The sequence below is a fragment of the Anopheles marshallii genome, chromosome 2, assembly GCF_943734725.1.
Source record: "Anopheles marshallii chromosome 2, idAnoMarsDA_429_01, whole genome shotgun sequence".
Classification (NCBI taxonomy): domain Eukaryota; kingdom Metazoa; phylum Arthropoda; class Insecta; order Diptera; family Culicidae; genus Anopheles; species Anopheles marshallii.
The window spans coordinates 41,503,999-41,530,566 of NC_071326.1; the positions used below are offsets into that span (position 1 = coordinate 41,503,999).

The following is a 26,568-nucleotide window of genomic DNA, read 5'->3' on the forward strand; positions in this document are numbered from 1 at the left end:
AAAACAACAACCATCCCATCCCCTTTCGATCGTACTCGAATGGTTGCGAGAACCAAGGATGAACCGCGAACTCGTGAAACGATGTGTTAAATGACGACGGTGTGCGAAGGCACACACAAACATCAGATCAGATACGACCGGGACCAACCAGGGAAAGGAATAACGTGGTCAGAAGTGTCAGTTTCGCGAAGAGGTTGAGTTTCTTCGTGTGTTAGAAAGAAGTTGCACTCGATGCAAGAAAACTAACACTGCATCGTTTTTCTTCCCTAACGAACTGCCATCTCGTCCGCACCGGAAGTTTTAATCAAACCCCCAGAAACCCGAACGATGGCCAACGACGGGTCCCTGGTGTTTGACTGATTTAGATCAGACTTGTAAGGGGCCACAAAATGGACCGCTAGAGATTGTTACGAAACTCCGTTAAACATGAACAAAAAAGAAAGATTTGTAGTTGTAAAAGAGTGAGTGCAGTGATGTACTAAAGGACAAAGTTCACCCTTCACACCTTAATATAACTTGTAAAGAAAGAGAGAAAGAGAGAGAGAGCGAGCTAGACAAGACAAAAGATGTTGTAAGATAGACAAAAAAAAAACCAATGTGCAATATTACGTTCGAAGGGAGAATCATAAAATTAATGTTAAACAAAGTTGCGATACGACGAACGAACGGTCTCAGCCGGTAGTTTATAATTTATGAATTTAAACCTAATCTAGCATTAAACTAGCTGATTTAGTGTGTATGAGTCTGGGTTCTTCGTCAAAAGAGGGCAAAGGATGTGGAAGACGTTAGCGTTCAGTAGCAGATTCTATTCGATAGAGAGCAACAGTCCGAACTGTCTTTAATCACAATAAACCCAAATATCATAAAAATAGCCAATGATTGTTTCTTGTTACAAGCGTAAGTTATCTGATGCACTCACCGGAATACGTCGTAGGTAAAACAGTCCCGCAGATCGTCCACCTTCTCCTGCATGAACTTCCGGATGAATCCGTACTGTCGGGCAATGTGTTTGCACAGCTTCAATGCCGGCAGAAACGCATCCGTCTCGGCCAGCTCTTCCATATCCTCCGTCGAATAGTACAGCGGTGTCGTGTAGCGATCGGGCAACAGGTCCAGGTACGGTTTCCAGAAGCTTTTCGCCCGGAACCGTTCCATAACGAGGGCAAGCGCAAGCATAATGTTACCCTGTTCGCTCATCATTGCGCCCGGCATCAGTTCGAGCAGCTTCCGGTAGCGTGGTTCGTTCGTGACGTAGAAAAACAAACTTCGCGGTACGGTGATGATTCTGTCGTCAGCTGGAATATCCCCGGTCGATTCTAACCCAAGCCCACCGTACTCGGTCTGTTCGGCGATACGTACGTTCTCCACCTGACAGCCCTGCTCGATCGCCCACCGTGTGAAGTGGTCAACATTTTCCATCCTCGACCGACCGTTTGTGGTGCGTAGCTTCGGTTCGATGCGCCGGATACGGTCCAGCACGCTGGTCATGTTCCGGTGCTGGGCAAGCAGCTCATCGGTCGTGTTTGCCTCCCGGAACCCATGCTGCATCAGTTCCTCGACCAGCCCATTAAGCTCTTTAACCTTGCCTTTCGATAAGGCTTTGATCGGGGCGCCGTTATTCATTGTTTTGTGCGTGTGAATCGATACGATTCTTGCTTAAAACCCGGTCCGATCACGGTGGTTGTCACGTGCCAGGGGGAGTGATTTCCTCTTGGTCGTTATATTGCTTGTCACGGTGATTTATGTATTTTTGAAAGTTTCACTACCTTTTCCCCTCGTGGGGACCGTCTTTTTTGTGGGGGGATATTTATCACTTACGCACGACGTTCACGCTGTCCACACTAATGGGGGAGAAGCATTGGGGCTGAAGTGGAAATGCGTTGGCAGGGAAGTGCCTTTGATGAGATTTCGGTAAACCCCGAAACCCGCGGTACTGCTGAACGTTCGACCGTACTTAAAATAGATTCGAAAAAATGGGTCGTGCGCCGTAGATTGACTTGCTTTCCCACTGATGCAGAACAAGACGATCCTATGCCGAGCCGAAAACACGTACGGGATGATGCCGTTTTTGCACGGCTTGCGTGGTACCGACCCCGGTCGGTTGCATAAATTCCTTACGGTCTTGTCTTCGTCAAACGCGTTACACTTGACAATATCGTAATTTTCCGATCAGCACACCGAATAAATTAATCGTTGGTCCGCGGGTCGGCCAATGAATGGTGGTGTCACGCCGTTCAAGAGAATTGCCCGCACTTCTTCTGCGCGGATGTGGTACCGAAGTATTTGGAGTATTCGAAAAACTACTCAAACATGCCCATCATCCTGACAGGGTCGGTACGTAAACAACACGTAAATTACCGGCACCGGGAATACCACACAAATCACCGTCGTCGTACTTGCACTGGTGCCTGGTTCGTATGCCGATTGCTTCGTGCGGGTTTTGTTGATTGCAAAACGGTGCATCCAACGCTTTCATGCACAGTGCGAATATAATCACTTGATCATACTTATCACACGGCACTAGACAACCCAGTCAAATGTAGTTGTACTTTGTAGAAACACTTAAAAATTGCAATTTTTCCAAGACGCCCAGTGACGTGGAGTACGAATTTTCACTCCTTCACTATCTTGCAGGGCTCGTCACCGGGACGTTAAAGCGGTTGTCACGCTACATGTAAAAAATAATCATGGGCCCGAATTAAATTTTAAACAAAATTTCACAAGCTATGTTTTAGTTCACGATCAAATAGTTTCAACGTATTTTGCAATATAAACGATCGTATTTATAGTGTGAAAAATAAAATCCTTCGAATCATCCAGTTTAGCACCCCTGTGTTGTTTTGACAGTGTAAAAAAAAACCCAGTTTGACAGAAGGGTATGGAACGTGCAAAAAAGGGTTTGTTTTGTTTACACATTCCCTTGCAATCCAGTTACCGCACCAAAACAGTGCCATCAGTAAAGTGTTTAACAAAAATGTCGTTAATGTAATCTTTTGTGTGTAATCCAGTCGCTCCAGTGCCACACTGTTAGAAAACGCTCCAGTAGCGCCTGTTAGTTGATGTGTATGGAACGCTGTGCCAACTGTTTGCTTTCCACTTGTTGCATTGCGCGATGAGGAAGTTCCAACGGTTTCTCACTTCCGTGGTTGCGTTCGGTGTGCTTTATGGCGTTTATCGATACTCTTTCCGTACCGATAGTGAAGGGAACTATCTGTTTCTGCTGCCAGGGGAAAACGGAAGGTCACAAAGCGTCATCGAGCAACAGGCGGCAGCAAGTGGCGAGCAGGAGAAAACCGTGGATCCTTCCCGGCTGGCAAACCTTACCGGATTTGAGTATGTGATTTCCAACGACATCTGCAAGGAGAACAATACATTTTCCGAGTTATTGGGTAAGTAGCGAGATGGGAATGTAAACAAAATTACCCAACTTACAGAATGTTTCTCATTCAGGCGTTATACTGGTAACATCGTACGTAGGACACGATGAGATTCGTTCCGCACACCGACAAGCCATATCGCAGCAGAAACTACTCTCTATGGGATTATTGCGAATATTTTCCCTCGGCGTTATTCCACCGACCGAACGGTTCATCCAGCAGGTGGCCATCGAAGCCGAACAGCGGCTCCACGGTGATTTGATCCAGGGTAATTTCGTCGAAGCTTATCGCAATCTTACCTACAAACATCTGATGAGCTTGCAGTGGGCAACGCAACATTGTCGCGGTGCCAAATACCTTCTCAAGATGGACGATGACATCGTGTTCGATCCGTTTTACATCCAGAACTATCTGTCCGATCTGAACCAGGGCGACGAACAGCAAACTCATCTGCTAGCGGGTTACATGTTTCGCAACAAGAAAGTAATTCGTCTACAGGCAAACAAGTGGTACGTGTCACGTGACGAGTTCCCGGCTGATGTTTACCCACCATATCTATCCGGATGGTTGTATATTACGAATCAAAAAACGGCTCGAGCTTTGGTAGCTGAGTCGCAAACCGATAGCTTCTTCTGGATCGATGATACCTTCATTACGGGTGTGCTAGCACAACGGCTGCAAATACCACTGACCGCACTCAATCGGTGGTTTAGCTCAAATTCCGAGTTTCTTGACTGCTGCATAAAGGACATGAAACGGTATGCGTACCAGTGCGACTATTACGTCGGCCCTAACGGTGGCAATGGGAAGCTTATAATGGAGTTTATTCAGGAGCTTGAACGATGCTACGACAATGCATGCTATCAAAGGCCACCGGGTAAATCACTCACTGCAACATGCGTAGCAGAGTACAAGCAGCAGATAAATCCGGATCACGGAACCGCCATGATTAGTCAGATGAAACTTAAGTAATTAGAACGATAAAAAATCCTGTTAAAGATGCAACGCGAGTTACCAATCGTAAAAGAAAACTCAAAATCACCCCCACCACCCCCCACTACATTATGTGCCAACGAAAGCAACGAAAACCCTCACAAGAATTGAAATAATTCCCGCACCATAATTGCCATTTACTAAACATATTTACACACGCGTCCGTCCTTGCAACCGTGCACGAATACTTAACGACACGAATACTGCCATTGTTTTTTATACAACCTACTACAACCAACCTACCCACTAAGCGAAACACGTTCGTGAATAGTATTAGTAGTGCAAATGTTTAGGAATTTAGTGTAGTTAGAGCGATAATTTTACCATCATCATTCCATCACGAAACTCTGAGACCGTATAGAACCGATCTGTGATACCGGGATGAATCTCCAACGCACGAAACGATGTACATTCCTCACCGACGTATTTATTGCGTGTGGTTTCAAGTATTATTTCCGTTCACTTAATAAATTGTTGTTCATATTCCGACTGCAAATTTACGCTGGTAACTTACTATCGTTTGGTACTGTAAGCATTTGATAAAGAAAGGGCATCAAAAGAAGAAAAAAACCTTCACACAAGTGTGTATATGTGTGCGTTAGAAAAAAAAATAGGCTACTTTGTGCTATCGCCACTGAGTTTTAAGCGTTCCTGTTCGTCACGCTCCAGCAACTGTTTGTAGGGTAAATGTTCATCCTTGATGATGGTAAAGGAATCGATGACAGCGCCTTCTTTGTCGACGGAAATTTGCTCAAAGTACAGATGTGAACCGTTGATGGCCTTCATGCGTGTATACCCGTAGTCACGGCTGTGTATGGCGCTCCATGCTGGGATCTTGCGAATGAACGGTTCCCGACCTTCCTTGCAACCGGCCGAACCAGTCACCAGATGAACGGGAGCTCGGGGATTGCGGTACGGTTCCTCGTACGAACCGTTGTATACCTGCATATAAAAAGAAAGCATTTATCAAGACAGCCGACCGTAAGATCATCGAGTCATCGATTTGGATTATGATTACAATGAAACTTTGCTAGTGTGAATCGATCAACCGGGACTGTCCGTACCGGCACGATGGAACGATAAAAGCAAAATTGCACGAACAGCGACAACCTGCAGTGACATTCCTGCCACATTCCGTTTGTGTGGAACTTCTTTTACCTTGTAGTCGTAGATCGGAAACAGTCGCTCGTACGAATGTTCGTGGGCCCAAATTTCCACATCAACGCCTTGCTCGTAAAAGAGATCTTCCAGCCCGAACCAGTGCATGAACGGTAGCCCGACACGCACAAGTGTTTCGCTATGCGTGCAATCGTTATCGTTATCGTTGCTACAGTACATCGGTCGGTGACCATACGTGATGATCCAGGGGCGTTGTTTGCGGTTCTCCGGCCGGTTCGCTTCTTCCAGATCGCGACGCAACCACTCGTACTGGTTCACCAGCGTTTTGATGCCATAGTTCATAAAGTAGTACACCTCGGTGGAGAATCCGATAAAATGAACCGGACCAAGGTTGAAGCTGTACATCAGGTTTTCCGTTCCACTGGGCATGCTAAACCGGGCACGGTAATTGGAGAAATTGCTGCCAAGGAAGGAACAGTGTCCGGGGAGATATTCATCAGTGGTAATGGACACAGACAAAGACAACGGTCTACTTACTACTTCTCCTCATGATTACCCGCACACACCATGTACGGCGTATAAGCGGCAATTGATTGGATCTGATTCATAAACTGATCCCCGACGAGTGCATCGTTCGAGTTCATGTCGTACGCAAAATCACCGACGTGCAGTATCGCATCGTACATGTGGCGCTGGGTGTCCTCCTGCAGCCGGGCCATCGACTGTGCATTCTCGTTGCCCATGTCACCGAATATGGCGAACGACGGTGACCAATCCGAACCTTCAGGGGTTGTGTGGAAGTAAAACTCCGGTGACCAACCCCACTGACTGCCACAGTGGTACTCGTACCGGGATGAAGGCTGCAGGTCACGCAATACCACGCGATGAATGAACTGCGTGTGTTGGCCAGCGCCACCATCGACAAATTTCTCCTCCGTTCCGGTAGCACTCAAAATCAAACCACCAATACCGTACTCCACGACGGATTCGTTCGTGGCCGTCATTGTGCTCCAGGTGACGACGATTTCAAGCGGCGTTTCGCCGAAAGAAAGGTGTACCTGTTCCGGTTGGTAGTAAAATACCTGTCCATTGCAGGCGGTTACTGTGAGCAGCAGAACTAGTTGACCTATTCGAGGCCCAATTCCTCCCAGCAGCCTCATTTTACGTAATACTGCGTAAAAGGCAGTAACAAACAATCCTCCTACCACAAGCACTTGCGCGTTGTTACGATTTCGCACTAGATTACGGGAATGAGGGACAGTCTCGCCTACTAAGAATAATGGAAAGTTCTGAATGCCAACAAAAAAATGCGTTACCACCAGCAATCACTAGCCTTGCGAGATAAGAGCAAACGAATGCTTTGTTTTCGTGTTTGCTACGATTGCAATCGTTTTGCTTTCGTCACAAACGCATCAAAACAATGTTGACCCCCTTTCTTCAGTGCGCAAGTGACGCGAAAAGTCAAATTCAAATTGAGCAATTCGTTTTTGTTTCGAAAACCGTTAAAACTAGTCGAGTTTTCTGCTATTTCACAAAGATGCAAAACTGTTTTAAGGTTCTTCATCTGACGAAAAAAAATACTAATTTCTTTACTAATTTAAGAACATTTAGACACCATGATACCATTGTTTTGAATATGCATGAGAAATATATTTGAATAAATGTGAATTGAATAAGCGTGCCCCATTTGTGTTCTTGGAACGAGAGCAATACAATTTTACTAGCGTAAGATAATCTGCTGCACTGCTGTGTAATGCGAGCATGTGCAGAAATGTATTAAATGAATAATAAATAGCATGATTCCCAATAACCTTTGCACCAGAGATTTAGTTTTGCAGTTACACGATATCATAAGATAGATATAAGCTAGAAGAATTTCCTTCGGATGATTAATTCAGGGCAGTTGACGCTAGCACAGCGACACCACGTTCGTAGAAGCTGTGCGGATCCTGTCCCGGTGCCACGGTCATATCAACCGTAAACAGCAGCTCCACACGGGTAGAGTTCAGATAGACCGGTAGCGTTAGCTTCGTGCCCCGGGCCGCTTCCGAATCGATGCGTGTCCACTTTAGCAACGTCAGCGGCAACTCCGTCATGATCGCGGACGTTAGCAGAAGTTGGTTGTTCTTGCATTGGGCGCCTTGCAGCTTAAGACCGGATACACCGAAGCTGCTATCCTTCATATTATCGTAACTATCGGAACCACTTTCCGTGATCGTTACGGTGAGGGTCAATTCCTCCAAGGACCAGCTGTTGGCTTGCGCAACACACTGTCGAGTCGCGGTAATGTACGCTTCCGGATTGAACAGTCCTCCCAACCAGACCGGGAAGCTCTGCAGCTCTTTGGCGCCTGCTTGCGACACCAACGTGGACACTTTCTGTAGCTGCTGAACGCGCTGGCTGAAGTCCGTTATCCACTGGATGACCGTACATCCGGCAGGTACGGTGTACCGACGCCAACCCGCGGGTAAAATACCACGCACCAACTCGCTCAGCATCGTACGGTGATAGTTCGTCTGCTTCTTCTCACCCTGACAGATCAACACCACATCCTGCAGATCACTCACAACCGTCTGCAGTAGTTTCGCGCCACTGGATACCTCTCGTTCGAAGTAGCGATACAGCGGATCCTTGATGTTCTCGACGGTACGCTTCAGCGTAGCGAGGCTCTTGGGCAACAGCTCCAACCAGGTCAGGGCGCTGTTGTGCAGTGTCTTCATCCACGACGGTCGACCATCTTCCTGACGTGTTTGCATCGTGTCAAGGCTCTCATCGTTGCTGTACGCCAGCTCATCGTCATCCTCTAGCTGTTGCATCTTGAGCAGCTTGCTAATAAGATCCGTACCGCGCGTGGTCAGCAACACTTTCTCGGCATTGTTCGGCAGACCGAGCCAAGATGGTGTCTGCCGGTCAGCCAGCGCTTCGATCCACTTAAGGAAGTGATCGCGTCGCGTTCCATCTGGCATGGTGATGTGCCGTTGACCGTTTGGTCCACCGGCCACACCGTCCACGTTGGCGACCAGTGCAAACTCAGCCTCGAAGCTATGGGCCGTAAACAGTTTGGACAGGAAGGAAGCCAACAGCCGCTGATCGAAATCGTTATCGATCTTACCACCGTAGATACTCTGCGACAGCAGTGTTACCAGCGCATCCCACGGGACTTTCTCGGGTGGTAGATTGGTTCGGCCCATTGCCGTCGCATCGATCCACGTGTCGAGCGTATCGCAGGCTACGCGCAGATCCGACTCGTTGAATTCGTACTTCTTCGCCCAACCAAGTGGGACGTACCGGAGACGTTCCTGGACAATAGCGTGGAACCAGGACAGCAGGAAGTACAATCGAGCACGTTCGCTCGGTTGTTTCATCATGCGTGCTGCCGGCACGGTCGAGAACGTACGCAACAGGTTAGCCCGTATGCCTGGTGGTGGTTCGTACACAAAGATACGGCCCGCCCGGAGCAAATTCACCGGCACCTTCGGATTGATCTCCATCGTGAGGAACAACCGGAAACCAGAGTGAGGTTGCAGCGAGTGAAGCTTCTTCTCCAGCTGTACCAACCACTGTGGCGCCAGATGCACGTTTTTCAGAAGCACCCAACGACCAGACTTGCATGCCATGTTGATGGCCCGTTCGGCCTGGTTGAAACCTTCCGCCGAACCGATGGCGATACTCGATATCTGTTTGTTCAGCTCCGCGGCTAGATCATCAACACGGGATGATGCATCATACCCGGTGACAGAGCACAACAGAGCGGGCGTGTTGCTGTTCAGCTCCTTCTCGACACATGTTGCAAAGTCCAGTTCCTTCTCGGCCTGTGGCATAAAGTCCTCGCCCAACACGGTCGACACGAACAGATGTGCCGCTGCAATGACACGATCTGGTCGGAATGCTTGAATCAGTAACAGCTGATGCATGGCCGCCGAAACCGATGACAGTGCCTTCGATTCGTCCCACAGCACCGGTACGTTCTGTTCCGGCGAACCTTGCTGCAGCCAAGCGGTAAGCTCGGGCATAGATTTGATTTTGTCCAGCAGCTTGCGGAAGATGGACAATCGAGTCGCTAGCCGTGTGACAGATTCGAGCTGTTCCGCACTTACTCCGTCGACGTGGCTTGCAGACGCCACTAGACCTTCCTTGTTGCGCAGGAAGAAGTTAAATTCTTGATCGAGATTCGGTTCCGATGTGCCCTTCAGATGGATGCGACACAACAGAATCGCAAACGTGAGCCGGTCGGCATGTAACATACCACGTGCAACACGATCGTAACATACACGGTACAGATCGGACGTAATAATAAGCAACCGTGCGGTATGGTCCGATTTGCCTTCCAGTTTCGGATTGTTGTGCAGTACGGTGCTGAATATGTCCAGGAACATTTTCAAAGAGTACTGGTACAGGAAGTGTACCTGGTTCAGGCTGTCCATAGTAAAGTAGATGTTCGAGCAGGCCTGTGACAGCGAGAGGTACTGTTGCGAAACCGTTTCAATCTCACCGATAACCTTGTCCGTTTCTTCCACCTTCTGTCCAATATCGGCCGCTTCCTTCTTGAGCGTTTCCAACGTGGTAATGACTGAATCGTCGTCCAAAATCTTGCCCTTGGCGTCGTTCAACGCCTGCAGCAAACTCTTCTCCAGCTGGCGCAGCCGCAGATGGAACTCACCCTGCAGCTTCAGCAGATCCGAACGCTTCTCGTCAATGTCGGGTCTTTCGGCTTTCAGTACCTGGTTGAGACACTGCGATTGGAGCGAGCTGCGCGTCACGGTGAAATTAACGAACGTGACACGCGAACAGATGTCCGGAGGGAACTCCACCGTAGGATCACGCGTCGACAGGAAGATGACGAACGACGGCGACAGATCAATGTCCTGGTCGCCGAGCGTGATCAACACGCGACCACCGGTACGACGCAGTTCACGATTTAGCACCGGGTTCAGTATCGGATCGTAATTCTCCACGTCTTGCACAAGCAACGGATTACCGAAGCGCAATGCCGATTCAAGGTTCTTGCGGAACGAATCATCCAGGAAGCTCGTCTTGGTGATCTTCTTATCCTTGAACTCGTTCATGATGAACTCCGTAGCCTGGCCGGAAGGATCGATGATCAACGGGTAGCGATTGAAGCGCTTCAGCATGATTGCATTCTCCGTGCACAGATCATCGGTCGGCAGTGCGTTCGCTTGCCAGCGCAAACGCTCGTCCGGATTAGACAAATATTCGGTACGGGCAATATCCGCCCGGAACTGAATGTTAGCTGCCTGCAGATGTTGGCACCAGGTCGAGAAGAGATTGCTGCGATAATGCTGATCGAAATATCCACCGTACGCAATAAATGCAGCCGACAGCAAAACATCACCGACGATGGTGGACATCTGCGAGCGGAACGTTTCGCTCGTCGCTTCCCAGCGTTCCCGCTCGATGACCAAACTCTTCAGGAGCGCGATCGAACGATCGACCTTCGCCTGCACGTTCTCCAGATCGGTCTTAATGGCTTGCGCTTGCGAGATAAGCTGTGCGTACTCTTCCTTGTACGCGGCAATGCTCTGCTCGAGCTGTGCGATCAGTTCCTTCACTTCCTTGCCGTGCTTAATGTTCGTCTCCGCCTGCCGCTCTAGCGAGCTCAGCTCTTCGCGCAAAGGTTCGACGCGCTTCAACATGTCAGCGTACTCGACCTGAGCGATCGCCCACTTCACCATGGGACCGCATGCCATCGAGGCGCGGTTCACTTTCTCGAAGTTGTAGTCCGGATTGCTCAGATACTTCGACTTCATCTTTTCACGCACCTCATCGCTGTTGGTGGGACGACGATTTTATGTGAAAAGTAGACAAAAAACAATCGTATATTAGAATTATGCTTTGGGAAAGCGAAAGGCGCAACGGTAAAAGCGTGGATAAAGCAACTCATGCAGGCGAGGTCAGGTTAAACATAACTTTAAAGCGTTATACAACATGCGCTACTGTTATTTCGTCCGGAGTTACACAAAACCATTACCAAAAAAAGGGGACTTTTAATTAAAAATATACAAAACTATTACCCCGGACAAAATTATTATTATATTTTTAGATTTGTTAATGTTTCGATTTTGGTATTGTGTGAATCATGCTAAGTGTGTAGCAAAAAGCAATTTTTGTTTTGTTAATCATGCGGACTATGTACAAGAGAGCGTGTAAGCAGTCAGCTCATAAACGGATTAACTCACTTAAAGTAGTTGCTGTTTGGAATGAAACAGAAAAAAAACGGTATCTCTTAATAAAAGGGAACGGACGACAAAACGTCAAGATTCGCCGTGCCTCGTCATGTAGGTGGAAACGAATAGAACGAACTGAAAATTGGTCTTGATAATAATTGCTTTTTACAACCACACACCGTGTGAAGGATGGTTGGAGGAAGTTTGCTACATCCGGTCACTACATTCGCTACTACGGCTACTAACGGAAGGAGGTTCGAATCTTTAGATAGAGATAGTTCACCCCTGGAGGGCAAAGATTATAATGGCTATGGAGAAGAGGTGGGATGAGTGTGGAGTGCCAAACAACATCTCGACACCCTTGCATAAATGAAAATTGTCAAACGTGGATAAGCTCACACTACAACAAAAGAAAAACCACATTCGATGTACTCGAGTGAAAACAAAGGTAAATGTGTAGAAAAAAAAACCAAACTAAGCAAAAGGATAAAACAACAGAAAGGAAACATGATTTACCGAAAAATAAAACAAAAAAATAGAAAACAACAAAATAAAACCAAAAAATAAAACGGGAGCAAATAGAAAGAAAAGGGTATGAAGAGAAAGAGATTGTTTCTGTTCATGCTTACGTTATGTCTTCGGTACTGAAATTTGACACAATCAAGTTGATAAAGTTTTCCCGCATTATAACGGCACGAATGGATTTCCAGTCCGATGCGTTCTCTCCTAGCAGCAGACAGATCGATTCGAGCGCCAACTTAACCACGGCCGGTGGATTCGCCATCGAACGTACCTCGACGAGATGCTGTTTCTTGATCGATTTTACCGCTGCACGGTGAAAAGGGGACATAGGTTGGGGTTTCGACAATTGTCGGATCCGTTTGAATTACAGTTTTAAGACGTGTTTAGTGGTTTTGATTACGAAACATGGTGGAGATGTTTTGTTAGCATATTGATTCGCATCATTATGCGCGAACAATAATGGGTTCGATAGGCACAAAAGGGCGGGAAGGTTATTATTTAGCAGAACGCATAACATAGTAAAACGTGAAGACAAGAGAGTGAGAGTGAGAGAGAAAAAGAGAGAAAGAAGTAAAAAGATAAAGAACATTTAATGAACATTATTAAGAGAATGGTTCCGGTTAAACATAACAGTAATTCAATGGTATTTAATGGCATTTTGCTGAAATCCAAAATTTGAACAGACTACGCTCTTTTCTGGAGCAAATTACATATTGACGGCGAATGTTATTTTAAAACCGGCAACTTCGGTAAATCCATATGTTGACCCGCAACCCGTTCTGGCAAACTGGAATGTTGGTTTCGTTTAGCAGCATACACTTAACATATGATTAAATTGTTTTAGAACGTATCATATAGCACAGTGCGAACGATAAATAAATCACAACAACAATCGACAAATTTGCAGCGTGAAAAGAAAACAAACCGTTCGATTCATATTGCCAATTTTGCCAACCATGTGTGAAGGAAGCTAGTGTAAAGGACAAGCTGTTAAAAATGAATCACAACACGAATATATAGCTTGTAGCGCAACGAAAAAGCCGACAAACAATTACGCACAAAATGGAAAATCTCCCAACCACGACCACGAATTTGTTTCTCCTTCCACGCTAATTTAGATCTCCTTTGTTTGGCAGTTTTTCGTTGCGCTTTTCTGAGAATTTAGTCACGTAAAGCCGCCTAAACGGTTATTTGATGAAGTTTAAGGCTGATATTGATACTTTGCAAATGGAGCAATGCTTGCGCTTTCGCTTTTCCTGATACTGCTATCGGGCGATGGCCATTTTTGTTTGTTTGTTCTCGTATTGAGATAATTACGTAATGTGTGATGTGTCCAGCTTGACAATCGAAGCGATGAAGCTATCCTTCACCATGATGGCACGGATTGCCTTCCAATCGCCACCCCGATCGTCTTCGCCGAGCAGCAGACACACTGACTCGAGCGCCATCTTGACAGGTAGGGGCGGGTTCGCCATCGTACGTACTTCTGCCAACTGCTTCTTCTTAATGTTGCCAACGGCTTTAAGTGGTGCGGTGGTGCGGTTTTGTCAACAAACAACAAAAAAGTTAAGATTAAAGGGCCAGTTTTTTTTTGGTTTCGAGTGTTCCTTTAAAAACACGACCATAGATGACGATATTTGCTATAAAAGAAAAAGAAAAGAAAATCCCGTCCTCCCACAGATGTTCCGGCACTGGAACGGCCGGAGTAGAACTTACCGGCTTGGGCGTCAATAACGGCCGGTTCGACTTGCGCCAGGTCTGCCATTACATCCTTTCGCTTTTCTTCGATCTTGACCGTTTGTTCCGCCAGCTGTTGCTGAATTTCTTGTGATTGCACCTTCTTTATTTCTGCTTCCTGTTGATCCTTGAACATTTGCTTCAGTTTCGCGTTAGCCGCCTCATTCTTTGCCTGCAGTTCCTGGGATTTGACTGCCAATGATTTTTGCATTTCTTCAACCTAAAAAGCAAATTGTGGTCGGTAATTTAAGGTGTTACCGTTGAGAATAATTTCCGCGAATAATCCAGTTGCTTACCTGTTCAACCGTTTCGGCAATCTTGTTCAGACCGACGTTCAAGTGTAGCTGTTGCTCCTCCAAATCGCTGCGTTTTTCCGAGTAAAGTTTCACAAAGTGATGGATGAAATCCAAATAATGACGGGGCGTAATGGCCATCGTGCGACTGCCACGCTTTGCCAGTCGCGCATTCGCCTTGTGCAGCGTTTGATGTACGTAAACGCAGCTGTTTATGACTGCATCGCGATGCGAAGGGGTGTTTGATACCAGAGGACAAACGGCCGGGAAGAAGTCCGGTGCGGACCAGGTAGGTTTCTCCAGATCGACACGGATAGTGAATTCTTTGCCCACCTGGAACAGTGCCGAATCGGACCAATCACCAAACCAGTTAAGCACGCAGCGATTGAACAGCGCGGGCGAAGTGGCAGCCCTATCCTTCAGCCCATCGGTTGATGGATTCATGGTGAATACTACGTGCAGGTTCCGCATTACTTGCTGCGTGAACCACTTGTACAGTTCGTCGCTTGAATCAAGCATTAGTCCTTCGCGCTGAGCGCCCTCTTTGCACTGGGTCATGAGCGTCGTGTACTCATCACCCTCGAACAATCCGGGCACTTCGCCGTTCGCCAGCAGCGTGTTCATACGCTCCAGGAAGCCCGAATCCAATACGTTCGATTCATCCAGTATGAAGGCGATCTTTTCATCCTTGCAACCGGCCCGGCGCAACACACACCGCAAATCCTCGTCGAAGTCTTCGCTCGTGTACTTGTTGTGCACCTTAATCTGGAAGATGGACAATCCATTCATCCACGCGACAAAGCGAGACAGTGTTGTCTTTCCTGCACCGGATACACCGATCAGCAACAGATGGCCCTGCGGTTGACGGAAGATTCGATCGATGCGCAGTACGTGCTCCAACACTTCGTCGAAAAGCACCAGCGGTACGTCGAGTTCCTCCTCGTAGAACACCTTCAGGCGCGCCTTGACGTAATCGCGCAACTCGTCCCGATTGACCGGCATGTAGTCCTTCGACAGCCAGTTACTGTAGAGAATAGGACGCGTGAGTGCCTTCTCGCGATCGACGCTCGGGAAGTGTTTCGTTGCAACGAGGTCAATGTTTTCGTTCGTCCAACGACGTTCCGACTCTTCCACCAATCGATCCTGGAACAGACGAAGTGCTTCATGCGCCCACAATCGCACCAGCCCCTCGACCGGTAGGTTATCCAGTGGACGAATGGCCTCACAGATACCACGCACCCAGCGTGTCATCTCACGCGGCGAGTACACGTAGTGCGGTTGCATATCCTGCGTGAAGCGATCCTGCGAAGCGAGATAAAATTCGACCATCGCATTCGTGAGCGGTTCGGCGTATCCGCGCAGATTCGGCATCAGGCGGAGCATCGCCCGGCTGAACGTGCCGTAAATCTGCTTGAGCGAAGTCTCACCCGGGTAATCCACGTAGATGATCGGCACGTGGCGCAGGAACCGATGGCTCAGTGGCTTACGGCCTGGATCGGTCGGTGGATTACAAGCTCCAACGAACTGGATGCGTTCCAGCGATACCCACGATTGGTCTGCCGCACGATAGAAACCTTTGTGCTCGACAAGCTGTCGCAGGAAGGAAATGACACGCTGCGTACCGTACGAGTCCATATCGGGCAGATTGATTTCGTCGCAAAACAGTACCAACCACTTGCCGAGCTGTACCGGTGCCAGTACAACACCGTTCGGTGTTTTACGATACTCACAGTAGTGATCAAACGTTTTCAACAGCAGCTCCGGCGTCGTAGCGGAGGAGAAGTTCAACCCTACAACCTCCATGTCGGGCAGGGCACGAAGGGCTGAGAATAGTGTCATTGTTTTACCGGAACCGGGGGGACCACACAGAACGAGTGGTTTATGTTCAGCCAGCCAGGTGTACAGGAGCGATTCATGGCGTACCGTGTCCAACGTTGGTACGACCACATCCGGTGCGGCTACCTTGTGCGTTTCGATCTCAATCACCGGCACCTTGTTCGACCACGGTACCCAATCACCTTGGATGTTTACTTCGTAATCGATGATTGGATTGCCACCTTGTGCCGGAAGCGTCACCGTGGTAATGCTGCGCAAGAAGTCACCCAAATCGGAACGAACTTTCAGCTTGGAATCACCCGCAAACGACCACAGCATCGAGTAGATTAGCAACTTCGGAATGTACTGTTCCAGCTGCTCCGGTGGAACGGGGAAATCGGGATGTTGTTGGTTGAAGGTCAACACGTTCCGTGCGCCTTGGTTCAGCATCGAAAACAGTGAGCTGAGAGCCCTCAGCCGGGTAAAGTCCATGATATGCTCCTGACCCATCGCATACTCAAGGCAGCGGACAACCAACCCGTCCGAATTGAAGTACGGTTGCAGCAGCGCAGCAATTTCGCGTTGCGTTTGCAGCGCTGGCGTCACCTCATCTTCCTTCTCGTTGCTCTTGGTTTGCCCGCTAAAGCTTTCCTCCTCGCCGTCCTCCAGCGGGATGTGCCGCAGGCGTGACATATAGTTTTCGAAGATCATCTCCGTCGAGAGTACGTCCTCCGAGAACCAAACCATACCGCAACGCGATACAGTGGCCAGTGTGGCGTACTTCAGGTCCTGCACCTCGAACATGATGCGCACGTTCGGTGGCAACGATAGACGCTCGCCGTTCGGTAGCGTTAGCAGCTTGTTATCGTCCAGCACGGAGTTGAGGTTTTCGACCCATTCCGGATCGACGTCACCATCGAAGATAATCCACTGTCGCTTGTTGATCTCACCGCGCACATTGTCGATGATTTTGCGCAGGATGTGTGTGAACAACCCATCGGTCCATTCGCGCGTATTCGGATCCAGCACACCGTACAGTGCTTCCTTCGAGATGGCTTTCGGGTCGATTACGTGCGCTACACCTTCGGTACCTTCGAAGCGCTCCAGCGCCTTCAACAACACCTTCCAGGCGGATGATTTACCCGATCCGGATGGACCGACCATCATCAGACCGTGGTTGAGGTTCGAAATTTGGTACAATTGTAAAACCTGAAACGGAGAATAATGATATACGATTAGAAAATGTAATTCTTTAACAATGAATTACATTTTGCCATAGCGTGGTCATTGTCTCGCCAAGCACATGTACAAGGGCAATGCAAGTAGTAAGGGCTCGTAGCCACAAACTCAAGCTAAATACACACATTCACTCGCACACAGACACACACACATAAATTATACACAATTAGTAATTGTCATTTTTACACGGTGGAAACAATTACGGGTATAACACAACCCATTTAACCAAATGAATGAAATGCCCTCCTAAAATGTATTATTTTTTTAAACAGGGTGCACATTATGAATTTTTAATAACCTAATCCACTGTGTAAAAATGAAGAGGATGTTTGGAAAACGAAAGAGGTAATAAAAAAATCGCACAACTTAATCACAATGGGAAACACAAAGCAAACGATGGAATAACATCGCAACAAACTCATCAACACAAGCTGATAATTACTTAGGCTTACAATTAATTGCACTCACTTTGTCAACCCACGTTTCGCCGAATCCCTGTTATATTTATGTTTGGTCGGGTTTCGGTAGGATGGCGATTGTTTGGTTTGGGCATAGTTTTGTGGTTTTTTTGTTTATGCATTTCGTAAATAAAGCGTCGGATTAGGCAAGAAAAGAAGGCAAGTTAGTATAAGTCGTATGGGTTCGTGGAAAGCCAAACGGAGATATTAGTAGGCATACTAAATTATAATACTGATGAAAAGGTGATACGTTTTTTCTCTCCATATTTGGTTGATGACTAACGCGAAATGTTGCTTTATGAATGAGCACATCATTATTCGGTAGATCAGTAAACTATTGCTAAAGCTAAAACCTCACAAATGCTCAAAAAACAATGAATCGCTTATACAATTTGAACTTAATTCGCATCCGTAACTATAGTTTGTACATTCCCTTTTCTCTCCATGGAGCTTTATGTAAAATGGAGAAAAAAGTAGCTGGAAAACGGCGCATGAATCAAGTTAAAGACTTTATAAACGATTTGAGATTCATTGCTACTGCAAATATTGGGTCTTGTTAAGTTTGAGCAGCTCGAGAGTTAATGGCAGACCCGAATAAATAAATTCCCTAAGTTATATCCCTTAACCTCTGCTAGAAATGTTTTCTTTAGAACGCGTATAGTTAACGTAACGATATAATGATCCATCTATCTTACCTTCTCCATCCAGGCGCCACCCTGCTCATCACCTTCTCCGCACACCAAATACTCCTCCGAGCACACCTTACGGATTTCGTCCTTCAGGCCCTTCATTTCGGCGCGCGTATAGCCCACGTTCGGGAACACATCGCTCAGCAGCGAAAACAGCAGCGGAATGTCCTCCGCCACCAGCTTCGGAACCATCGTTTCGCACACGGACTGTATGAGAATCTCCTGTTCGGGAAGGTTTTCCGCAATCGATGCCTCGTCAATGTTCTCCTCACCCTGCTGCTTCTTGTTGTCCTTGATCTTCATGATTCGATCGCGCTTCACATTACCGGCCGACACGAGCACGGATTTAAGCGCACGCAATCCAAAATCGTAATGCGATTGGTTGGATAACTGCTCGTCGCACAGCTTGAAGAACGGTACGATCTTGCAGGCAAGCTTTTCCGCCGTACGGAAACCCTGGCTGAACAGCATCACTTCCGCTATCAGCTGACGGTCCGGTGTGGTCATTGCCAGCGAGCGGAACAGCTTCTTCAGATTGTCCGGCAGGTTCGAACGGCCCGCATAACCCGGATTCATCGTGATGAAGATGGCCATATCGGTCGAAACGCGCACCTGCTTACCGACCAGCTCGACCGTAATGCTTTGCGCGTCTCGGTTCGCGTCCTGTTGCGATTTGAGCGCCTCTTGGATGGTTTGGATCTGTTGCGACACGGCTGACAGCATGCGCTCCTCGAGCCGATTGAACTCGTCGAAACAGCCCCAAGCGCCGACCTGACACAGACCAACAAAGATGCGGCCCATCGCCTGGAAGTCGAACGTTTCGTCACAGTTGAAGACGAGCACGAAGCGACCCAGCTGATTACCGAGCGCCTTCACCGATTCCGTCTTGCCGGTACCGGCCGGCCCGAACGGTGATCCGCCGAGCCGCGCCTCCAGGGCCTGCGTCATCGTCAGGTAGCAGCGATCGGTGAGCGGCGTCTGCACGAGCCGGTCCTGCACGCCCAGATACTCGAACCCGTAGTAGAAGCGCGCGTTCGCCATGTGGATCGTCAGCTGCTGCAGCACCTCCGTTTGGCGCGGATCGAAGTAGAAGCGCATCTCGCACAGCCAGTGGAACGATTTCGGATTGTTGACACCGTGCGCGATCAGTCGGCGCGTGACGGTACGCTTGTGAACGAACTCGTTGATCAGATGTTCCAGCTTTTTGCGCCGCAGCGGTGGCTGCTCTTGCAGTACCGAATCGGCCAACACGTTCAACGTTGCTTCGACGGTGGTGAGTACGCGATGCAATGGTGTCTTATCCTTTCCGTTACCACCATTTCCACCTTCGGAAGTTTGTTGCAAAGCATTTTCAACATCTTCCGACCAAAGAATTTGGGCCGCAAGAACAACAATCTGCGCTTGGTATTTGTCGCACCATTCCATGTATTTTTGTGTATCGATGATATCCTTGAATTGTTTAATGTCTTGCACTGCTTGTGCTAGGTAAGAGGCAAGCGTGAAACGCATCTCCTTCTCCACCAGTGACAGCCACTCGTTGATCTTGGGATGTTCGACCGTGGAGACGGGCTTGATGAAACGAACTTCCTCGCCTTCGCGCGACGCTATACCCAAAATCACGGTGTTATCCTCGTTCAGCAGGATGGAAGCAACACCGGCGAACATTTTCTTAAAGTGTTTCTGCAGCCGTGCCACGTTCTTGCTGTTACCGATGATCTCCAGCAGATCTTCGTCACCCACGAAGTAGAACCGCGGGAACGAGGTACGCTCACGTTCAAGATATTCTCCCAGTGCTTTCTGGATTTTGCCCAACAGATCGGCCAGCCGCTCGAGCGAACGTTGCACAGCCGGGATGTTCAACACGTCCATCACTTTGGGCGATTTGGCGACCTTCTTCATTAAGCCCAAAAACTCGGAGCTAATGCTCTGGAAGCGTGACGTTTCCACCGGGAGAAGCGTTTTAATGTCGGCACTGCCAGAGAAGATACCTTCCAGATAAACCCAGCGACGCTGAACGTCGATCCACACGTCAAACAATGAGTTGATGCGGTTCAGTTTCTCTTCCCAGGTAAGTGCTTCCTCTTCGAACACCTTATAGTACGGCGATAGCTTCATTGCAGCGACTGAGTTGATGTGTTCCTTCACCTTGTTGAACAGATCGTCCCAGCCACGGATGATACGGCATTTGTTCTGATAATTGATCAGATCCAGCTCGTAGTTTTGCCAGCTTTCGCGCACCTGCTTCAGGAACTCCTCGAGTGCCATTTCACCCTGTGCCACCAGAATGATGTCCTTCACGATCGATTCGTTCTTCAGCAGATTAACATCCCATACCTGGCCGAGCGTTAGATCGGACAATACCCAGCTGACACGCAGCTGCTTGGTCAGCTGCTTCCAGTGACGCTCCTTTAGGGCATCCGATTTTAGCTCTACAATCATCATGTTCACCTTGATATAGCTCTGCAGCAGCTTCTTAACGTACTCGTAGCTCTCGTACATACGCAAACGAGCGGGCAGTTCCTTCAGTTGGTTCATCATCGCTTCCAGCAATTGGCGCAGCTTGCGTGGCTGTACCGACAACCATGGCTTTTCGCGCGTCTCATCAATCTGAGCCCACACCTTCGACAGTTCGCTCCATACGCCACGCAAATCTTGCAACTCTTCGAGCACGACAGACATTCGTTCGGTGCTGTTGTTCGGGATGGCCGATTCTTGCAACTCGAGTGCTTCCTTTGCCTTCGCAACGTTGTCCCGTTCTTCCTTCAGACGGGAGAACTTTGTCTCGAAGATGTGAAGCTGCTGCAATGCATCATCAGGCCGAGTACGTCCACCGGTCGGTTTGTTCTTCTCCCAATCGTTCAGGAAGTCAACCGTGCGCGTCTCAACAGCCTTATCCTCGGCCACAATCTTTGCCTGCAGACTGGCGACCTGCGTTTGAATGGCAGAATCCTTGCGCTTCATGATTTCATTGAATGCCGACCATTCACCTTCGATATTGTCCACGTGAAGCCAATTGTTCGGGAATTGGAAGCGCTGCCGTTCGAGAATGCGTTGTGCCTCACGATACACCTCAACCTGCTTATCCCACACGAGCATTTCCTTCTTCAGTGACTGCACGTACGTGATGAAGCAAACAGCATCAGATGTGCTAGCCGCTTCGATACTTTGCTGCTCCAGATCACTACGACTCTTGGACACTTTCGAGTGGAACGTGCTCATCTCGTTGCCCAGCAGCTGGCCAAACTTACTGAGAGCCTCCTTGTGCCACGAGTCGTATTTCAGCGTTACCTTCGCCTGTACCTTCGCGTAATCGATCACAATCGGTCCGTATGCGCGCCTGGTATCCGAAGTATCGAAAGTGGTTCGCGACTTCTTGATATCATTCAGGCATTTGATCCACAGATTGATGTCCTCTCCGAGGCGCCCGTACAGCATATCAGCTTGCAAATCCCACAAGCTCTGGTAGCGTAACCATTCATCGACGTAGCTGCGCACATCGCCAATCTGATTCTCAATCGCAGCATAAGCTCCCTCTAGCGAGTCTGGCTTGTTGGGAAGTTTCGTTAGCAGATTGCGATAGGTCTGCGAGACCGGCTTGTCGAGTCCGACCTGGTAGCGCGAGCTTTGCAGCCGTGTCTGTGAGGTCACAATCGCTTCCCAGGCAAACAGTTGCTGCATGATCTGGAACCGAGCTTCCTCAATCGACGGATACAGATACATCTGCTGGTTGGTTATGCGAATCTCATGAATTGCTCGCTGAATTTGCGGATCACCGCCGGGGCGAATCGTAGGCTGTGTCGGAGCGTCAGTGTCCATCGAAAGATCAAGTTCTTTCTTGTTGCCAGTAAGCGCATCGGTCCACGCCTGTATACCAGCTTGCAGACGCATCGCCAACTTTTTCTCTACCTCCTCGTCCAGCCGGGCGACCCAAACGTGCAAGTTAGAGTACTGCTTCAGCGACAAATCATCGACTGCGTGCTGAATCTTGGACAAAATGTCCGCAAAGGTGGCCGCACTGTAGGGGCAAGTTTCGAGCGAACGTACGTCCACGTCCAGCTGCTCTTCGACTACCAGCAGATCTTCAACCTTCTCCTGGAACGAGACCACATTCTCCGACAGGCGTTGCACGTACGGATCCAGCTTGTAACTCTCCCAGACGAGAGCAATACCTTCGGAGATGAGTGATAATACCTCCTTGCGCAGTCCAGCCACCAGCGGTATGATGCTGGCCCGATCTTCAATCTACGTTGGGCAGGGAAAAGGATAAATAAATGTTAGAAAATGTTGTAAATTTGTATCCGCACAACAAACGAAATGTTTTTTTTTTCGAGCATTTGAATTATATTAATGTAGAACACAATTGGATGTAGTCTTTTCGTGCACAACAATAGAGCATAACTATTACAAAGAAAGCAAAATAATCTAAAAAAATAAGAAACAACATCTAAGCCGAACATGTTGAAAATAATTTGGAATATTTTGTTGTCGATTGTATATGGCTTTAACATTTAAATAGTTCGTCCAATTACAACACTTTTAGATTTAAGTGAGCTTAAATCTATGACACAAAAACGAATCTAAAAGAGCAGCGAAACAAACAAATCTACTAAATTTGACCCTTTAGCAGGTGAGTGTATAATGCATAAGCAAAAGAAGTAGTAAACGCTAAATACGATAGAGATAAAGGATAACACAAATATTAGCAGCATTTCATTCCGCAAAAGGCATTAAGGAAGCAAAAACTCAAAAAACGACAACCATTCAACACGTTCGATACACAAGACTGGCAGTATTCGGGCAACGGAACAAGTAAAGTTGGCGGTAGCAGCAACAGCAGATAAAGAAAATGGTCAAACGATGGAAAATAAATGAACAAGAGCAAAACTAAAGCCTCCCTCAAAAGGCGTATATGCTAGAAAAAACTGTTTAGCGGTTCGCTACCTTAAATACTGAATTTTGTGCTAATGTCCTATTGTTTAGCTGCATGGAAGAACAAATTAAGGATACGAGATTCTTACTGTGATTGATAAAAGGTAGAGTTCTAATGGAGATATTTGTGTGTGTTAGTAGTGTGTTTCCGTTTTTCTCTCTCTGTGATTTTCAACAAACGGTGTAGTGATGAGCACAAGCACAATTTCGTCACATGGATGAGAATAATTTTGTCTTTTGGCCAAACGTGAGTGTAGAAAGTAAATGGCTGTACGAAACATGATTTGGATCGCCATTTCAAGTGTGGCGGTTATTGTATGGCTTTGTGAAAACGGACGTTACACTTCGAAGGAGGTTGGCGAAGATTTGAAGACAAATTGTATTGAATAAATGATAAAATGGTTGTCGCACGTTCATCCCACACTTACCTTCTCGAGTGTCCGCTCGTACGTACGAATACTTTCGATCAGCGAGATCGCGAACGGATACAGCTGATTGGCTTGATGCGCTTTGTTCACGATCGCTAACGGTACGCGGAAGCCTAAGCTCTTCAGGTTACGCACCTCCTTGTAAAGGGTGATAATTTCCGGCAGGAAATTTACCCGTAAACGTAACGTATTACCCCGCCCGGTCCGGGATCGGGTGGCTTCGATAGAGAAAATTCGACCCGTGATGCCCGTGTTACGTTCCTGCACCTTACGGGCCCAATCCTGAAACACTTCGGCAGTTGAAAGCTTCGCCCGGAAGCTGTCCCCGTCTGCCTTAAGCTTCTGACCATCGATATGCGATTCCCAACCACGACCCAGCACGTCTTCGACGCGCTTCAGATACATCGTCAATTGGTTATCGATTTGACGAGCCCATATGATCGAACCGGCCACGGGCGGCAAATCTCGCACTACCGACAACCGGCAGCTCTTACTTTGCGGGTATTGCACCTGAAATTTAGAACCAAAGACATTACTTGATCTACCTTCTATTTAAAACTACCTTCGCTCACCTTGAACTTTTCATGCAATGCCTCAATATCGTCCTTTACACGCTGAATCAACTGCGTCTGGTACTCGCGTATTGCACCGCGAATGTGCGGCCGTACGAACAGCGCATTGAAGCGAGAAAAGATGCGGAACATTTCGTTCGCATTTTTCGCCGTACCGAGCTGATCGCGCAGATGGGCCGTAATGCGTGCCTCCACCCGATCGATACGTTCCTCGTACCGCTTAATCGCCGCATCCCACGCTTCCGAACCTTCCTTCGAAATGTCCAGACACTCTATCTCCTTCACATTTTCGTACGCCAGATTAACCTCCTCGATGGCGTTTGCATCGGCCGTATCGAGACTGTACGGTTGCTTTCCCTCTCCACCGACACCGGTATCGCCAGCACCGGAAAGAGCTGACGATGGTTGACGAGCGGGACGTAGCACACGCACGATCACCGTACGCAGCTGTTCGTGCTGCCGACGGAACTTGCGCATATGCTCCATACGTTGCTGCAGTATTTTGTGTGCCGGCGAAATGCGCCACACCATTTTGATGTGCTCGTCGCGCTTACGTTTGACAATTTCGCGCAGCGTACCGAGCAACTTATCGTACTCGTCGTCCCAGCAGCTGAACACTTCGAAGCACTGGTTCATTACCCGCTCGAACTCGTCGAACGGAATGTGCATCAGACGACGCGTACCGAGTACCTTCAGCAGCTGCTGGCTAAGATCGCGCGAGATCGCTTCGATTAAACGAAGGCAGCGCTGGATCGGGTACTTGGTGTTACGGATCTTACGCAGATGGTTGAAGATCGAGTGAACTGCCTGCCGTATCTTGTCGAGCTCGGTAGCCGAAAGCAGATCGTTGATCGGGAAGTCCTTCATCAGCGGATTGTAGTCTGCCACCATTGCCAACGTTTGCTTCAGTCCGGTGTCCGTGTCGAACGAAACAGTCGCGTGGAAGCGTTTGCCGTGCTTCAGGATGTTGAGCGTCAGCGCAACCTCCGGCGATTCACGCTTTTCCTGAATACGGTGCAAAGCACGCTCCAGATTCAGCCAGAACGAAATCTCCTGCAGAGCCGTCCCGGACGATGGATCACGGTCCAGTTTCGTCACTTTCTGGATCTCCTTGATCCACCGGTTCACCCCGTTCTGGAGCGTGTTCAGGAAGGTGGAGTCTTGCACCTTATCGCCAAAGTCGGTAATCTTGGCTTTGCGCTGCTCGTCGGCACATTTCTTTACGACCTGCGCAACCGTGCTGTTAATGTTGAGCGTCACCTCGGGAATGTCGATGTTTTGCTGCAGATGCAACAGTCCCATCTCCAACTCGGCTAGCTTCTTTTCAACCGACGGTGCCATCTTGTCCCCATCACGGTCCGCACGGCCCGATTCCTTCACGTAGCTCTTGAAGTACGGTGCGAGCGTTTTGCTGATAAAGGCATGCAACGTCTCATACGGCGAACCTTCGGAGAAATTAATCAGCCGAACCTGCGTGTGAATCGATTTGTCCGCTTCGATCAATCCGCCACGCTTGATGCACACCAATGATGCCATGCGCTGGTTGGTGAAGTGGACATCGTTACCGAAGTAGTACGTAATGGAGTCTTTTTCTTCTTCACCCTCAGTCGGTGGCTCATTCTCATCATCTGCCGGTTAATGGGAGAACATACAATCTAAATCAATAAACGATTGCAATCATTGCGGGACTCAAGGATAATGCAACGATGGTTGTGAATCATCGTCGCATGGAACTTTCATTCATTGCTTTTCTCGCTCTCTCGCATGACACACCCAACGGTCTACGTATGGGAGCAACGATTTGATGACGTGATCTGCCACCTGTATCATCCTCCCACATCCCTACCTTTAAAACAGTTCCGCTGGATGTACAGTGCCTGCGTTTGCGGATCGGAGATAAACTTTCGAATGCAGTCCTGATTGACACTGTCCTCGAGGGCAGCGTTTAGCGGACCAAACGATTTCATATCATCCTCCGGCAGCAGTACCGTAATCGCCTTGCGGAGATAGTTGGAAAAATTGTCGAAATCGATAATGGCTACGGTCTCCGCCTCCACTGATGGTGGCTGCTCGCTGCCCATGCTGGGCATTGTTGCCTCGAGCGAGTCACCCATGGCGCTGCTAGCGACTTATTAGCGTAGCCGGAAGTACTTTTTTAAATGTCACACACACACAAATTGCACTTTTAGTTTTATTTTCACACACAAAATTG

General features: G+C 48.3%; 4 protein-coding genes across 4 annotated transcripts; 1 reads left to right on the forward strand and 3 right to left on the reverse strand.

Moving 5' to 3' along the window:
• Nucleotides 1–915: 915 nt before the first annotated feature.
• LOC128717970 (actin-histidine N-methyltransferase) lies at nt 916–1,623 on the reverse strand. The gene has a single exon (XM_053811646.1). It carries the CDS (start codon nt 1,621–1,623, stop codon nt 916–918), a length of 708 nt encoding a protein of 235 aa, XP_053667621.1.
• Nucleotides 1,624–3,112: 1,489 nt separating this feature from the next.
• On the forward strand, nt 3,113–4,349 carry LOC128707427 (beta-1,3-galactosyltransferase 5). Its single transcript, XM_053802379.1, has 2 exons — nt 3,113–3,389; nt 3,451–4,349. Exons 1-2 carry the CDS (start codon nt 3,113–3,115, stop codon nt 4,347–4,349), a joined length of 1,176 nt encoding a protein of 391 aa, XP_053658354.1.
• Nucleotides 4,350–4,985: 636 nt separating this feature from the next.
• Nucleotides 4,986–6,649, reverse strand: LOC128717971 (acid phosphatase type 7). The gene is made up of 3 exons (XM_053811647.1): nt 6,027–6,649; nt 5,529–5,949; nt 4,986–5,312 (listed from the first exon to the last, which is right to left on the reverse strand). Exons 1-3 carry the CDS (start codon nt 6,647–6,649, stop codon nt 4,986–4,988), a joined length of 1,371 nt encoding a protein of 456 aa, XP_053667622.1.
• Nucleotides 6,650–7,378: 729 nt separating this feature from the next.
• LOC128708206 (dynein heavy chain, cytoplasmic) lies at nt 7,379–26,470 on the reverse strand. Its single transcript, XM_053803166.1, has 10 exons — nt 26,203–26,470; nt 24,357–25,984; nt 23,785–24,294; nt 23,369–23,407; nt 18,434–22,669; nt 17,749–17,775; nt 14,230–17,250; nt 13,913–14,153; nt 12,304–12,502; nt 7,379–11,276 (listed from the first exon to the last, which is right to left on the reverse strand). Exons 1-10 carry the CDS (start codon nt 26,468–26,470, stop codon nt 7,379–7,381), a joined length of 14,067 nt encoding a protein of 4,688 aa, XP_053659141.1.
• Nucleotides 26,471–26,568: the final 98 nt, after the last annotated feature.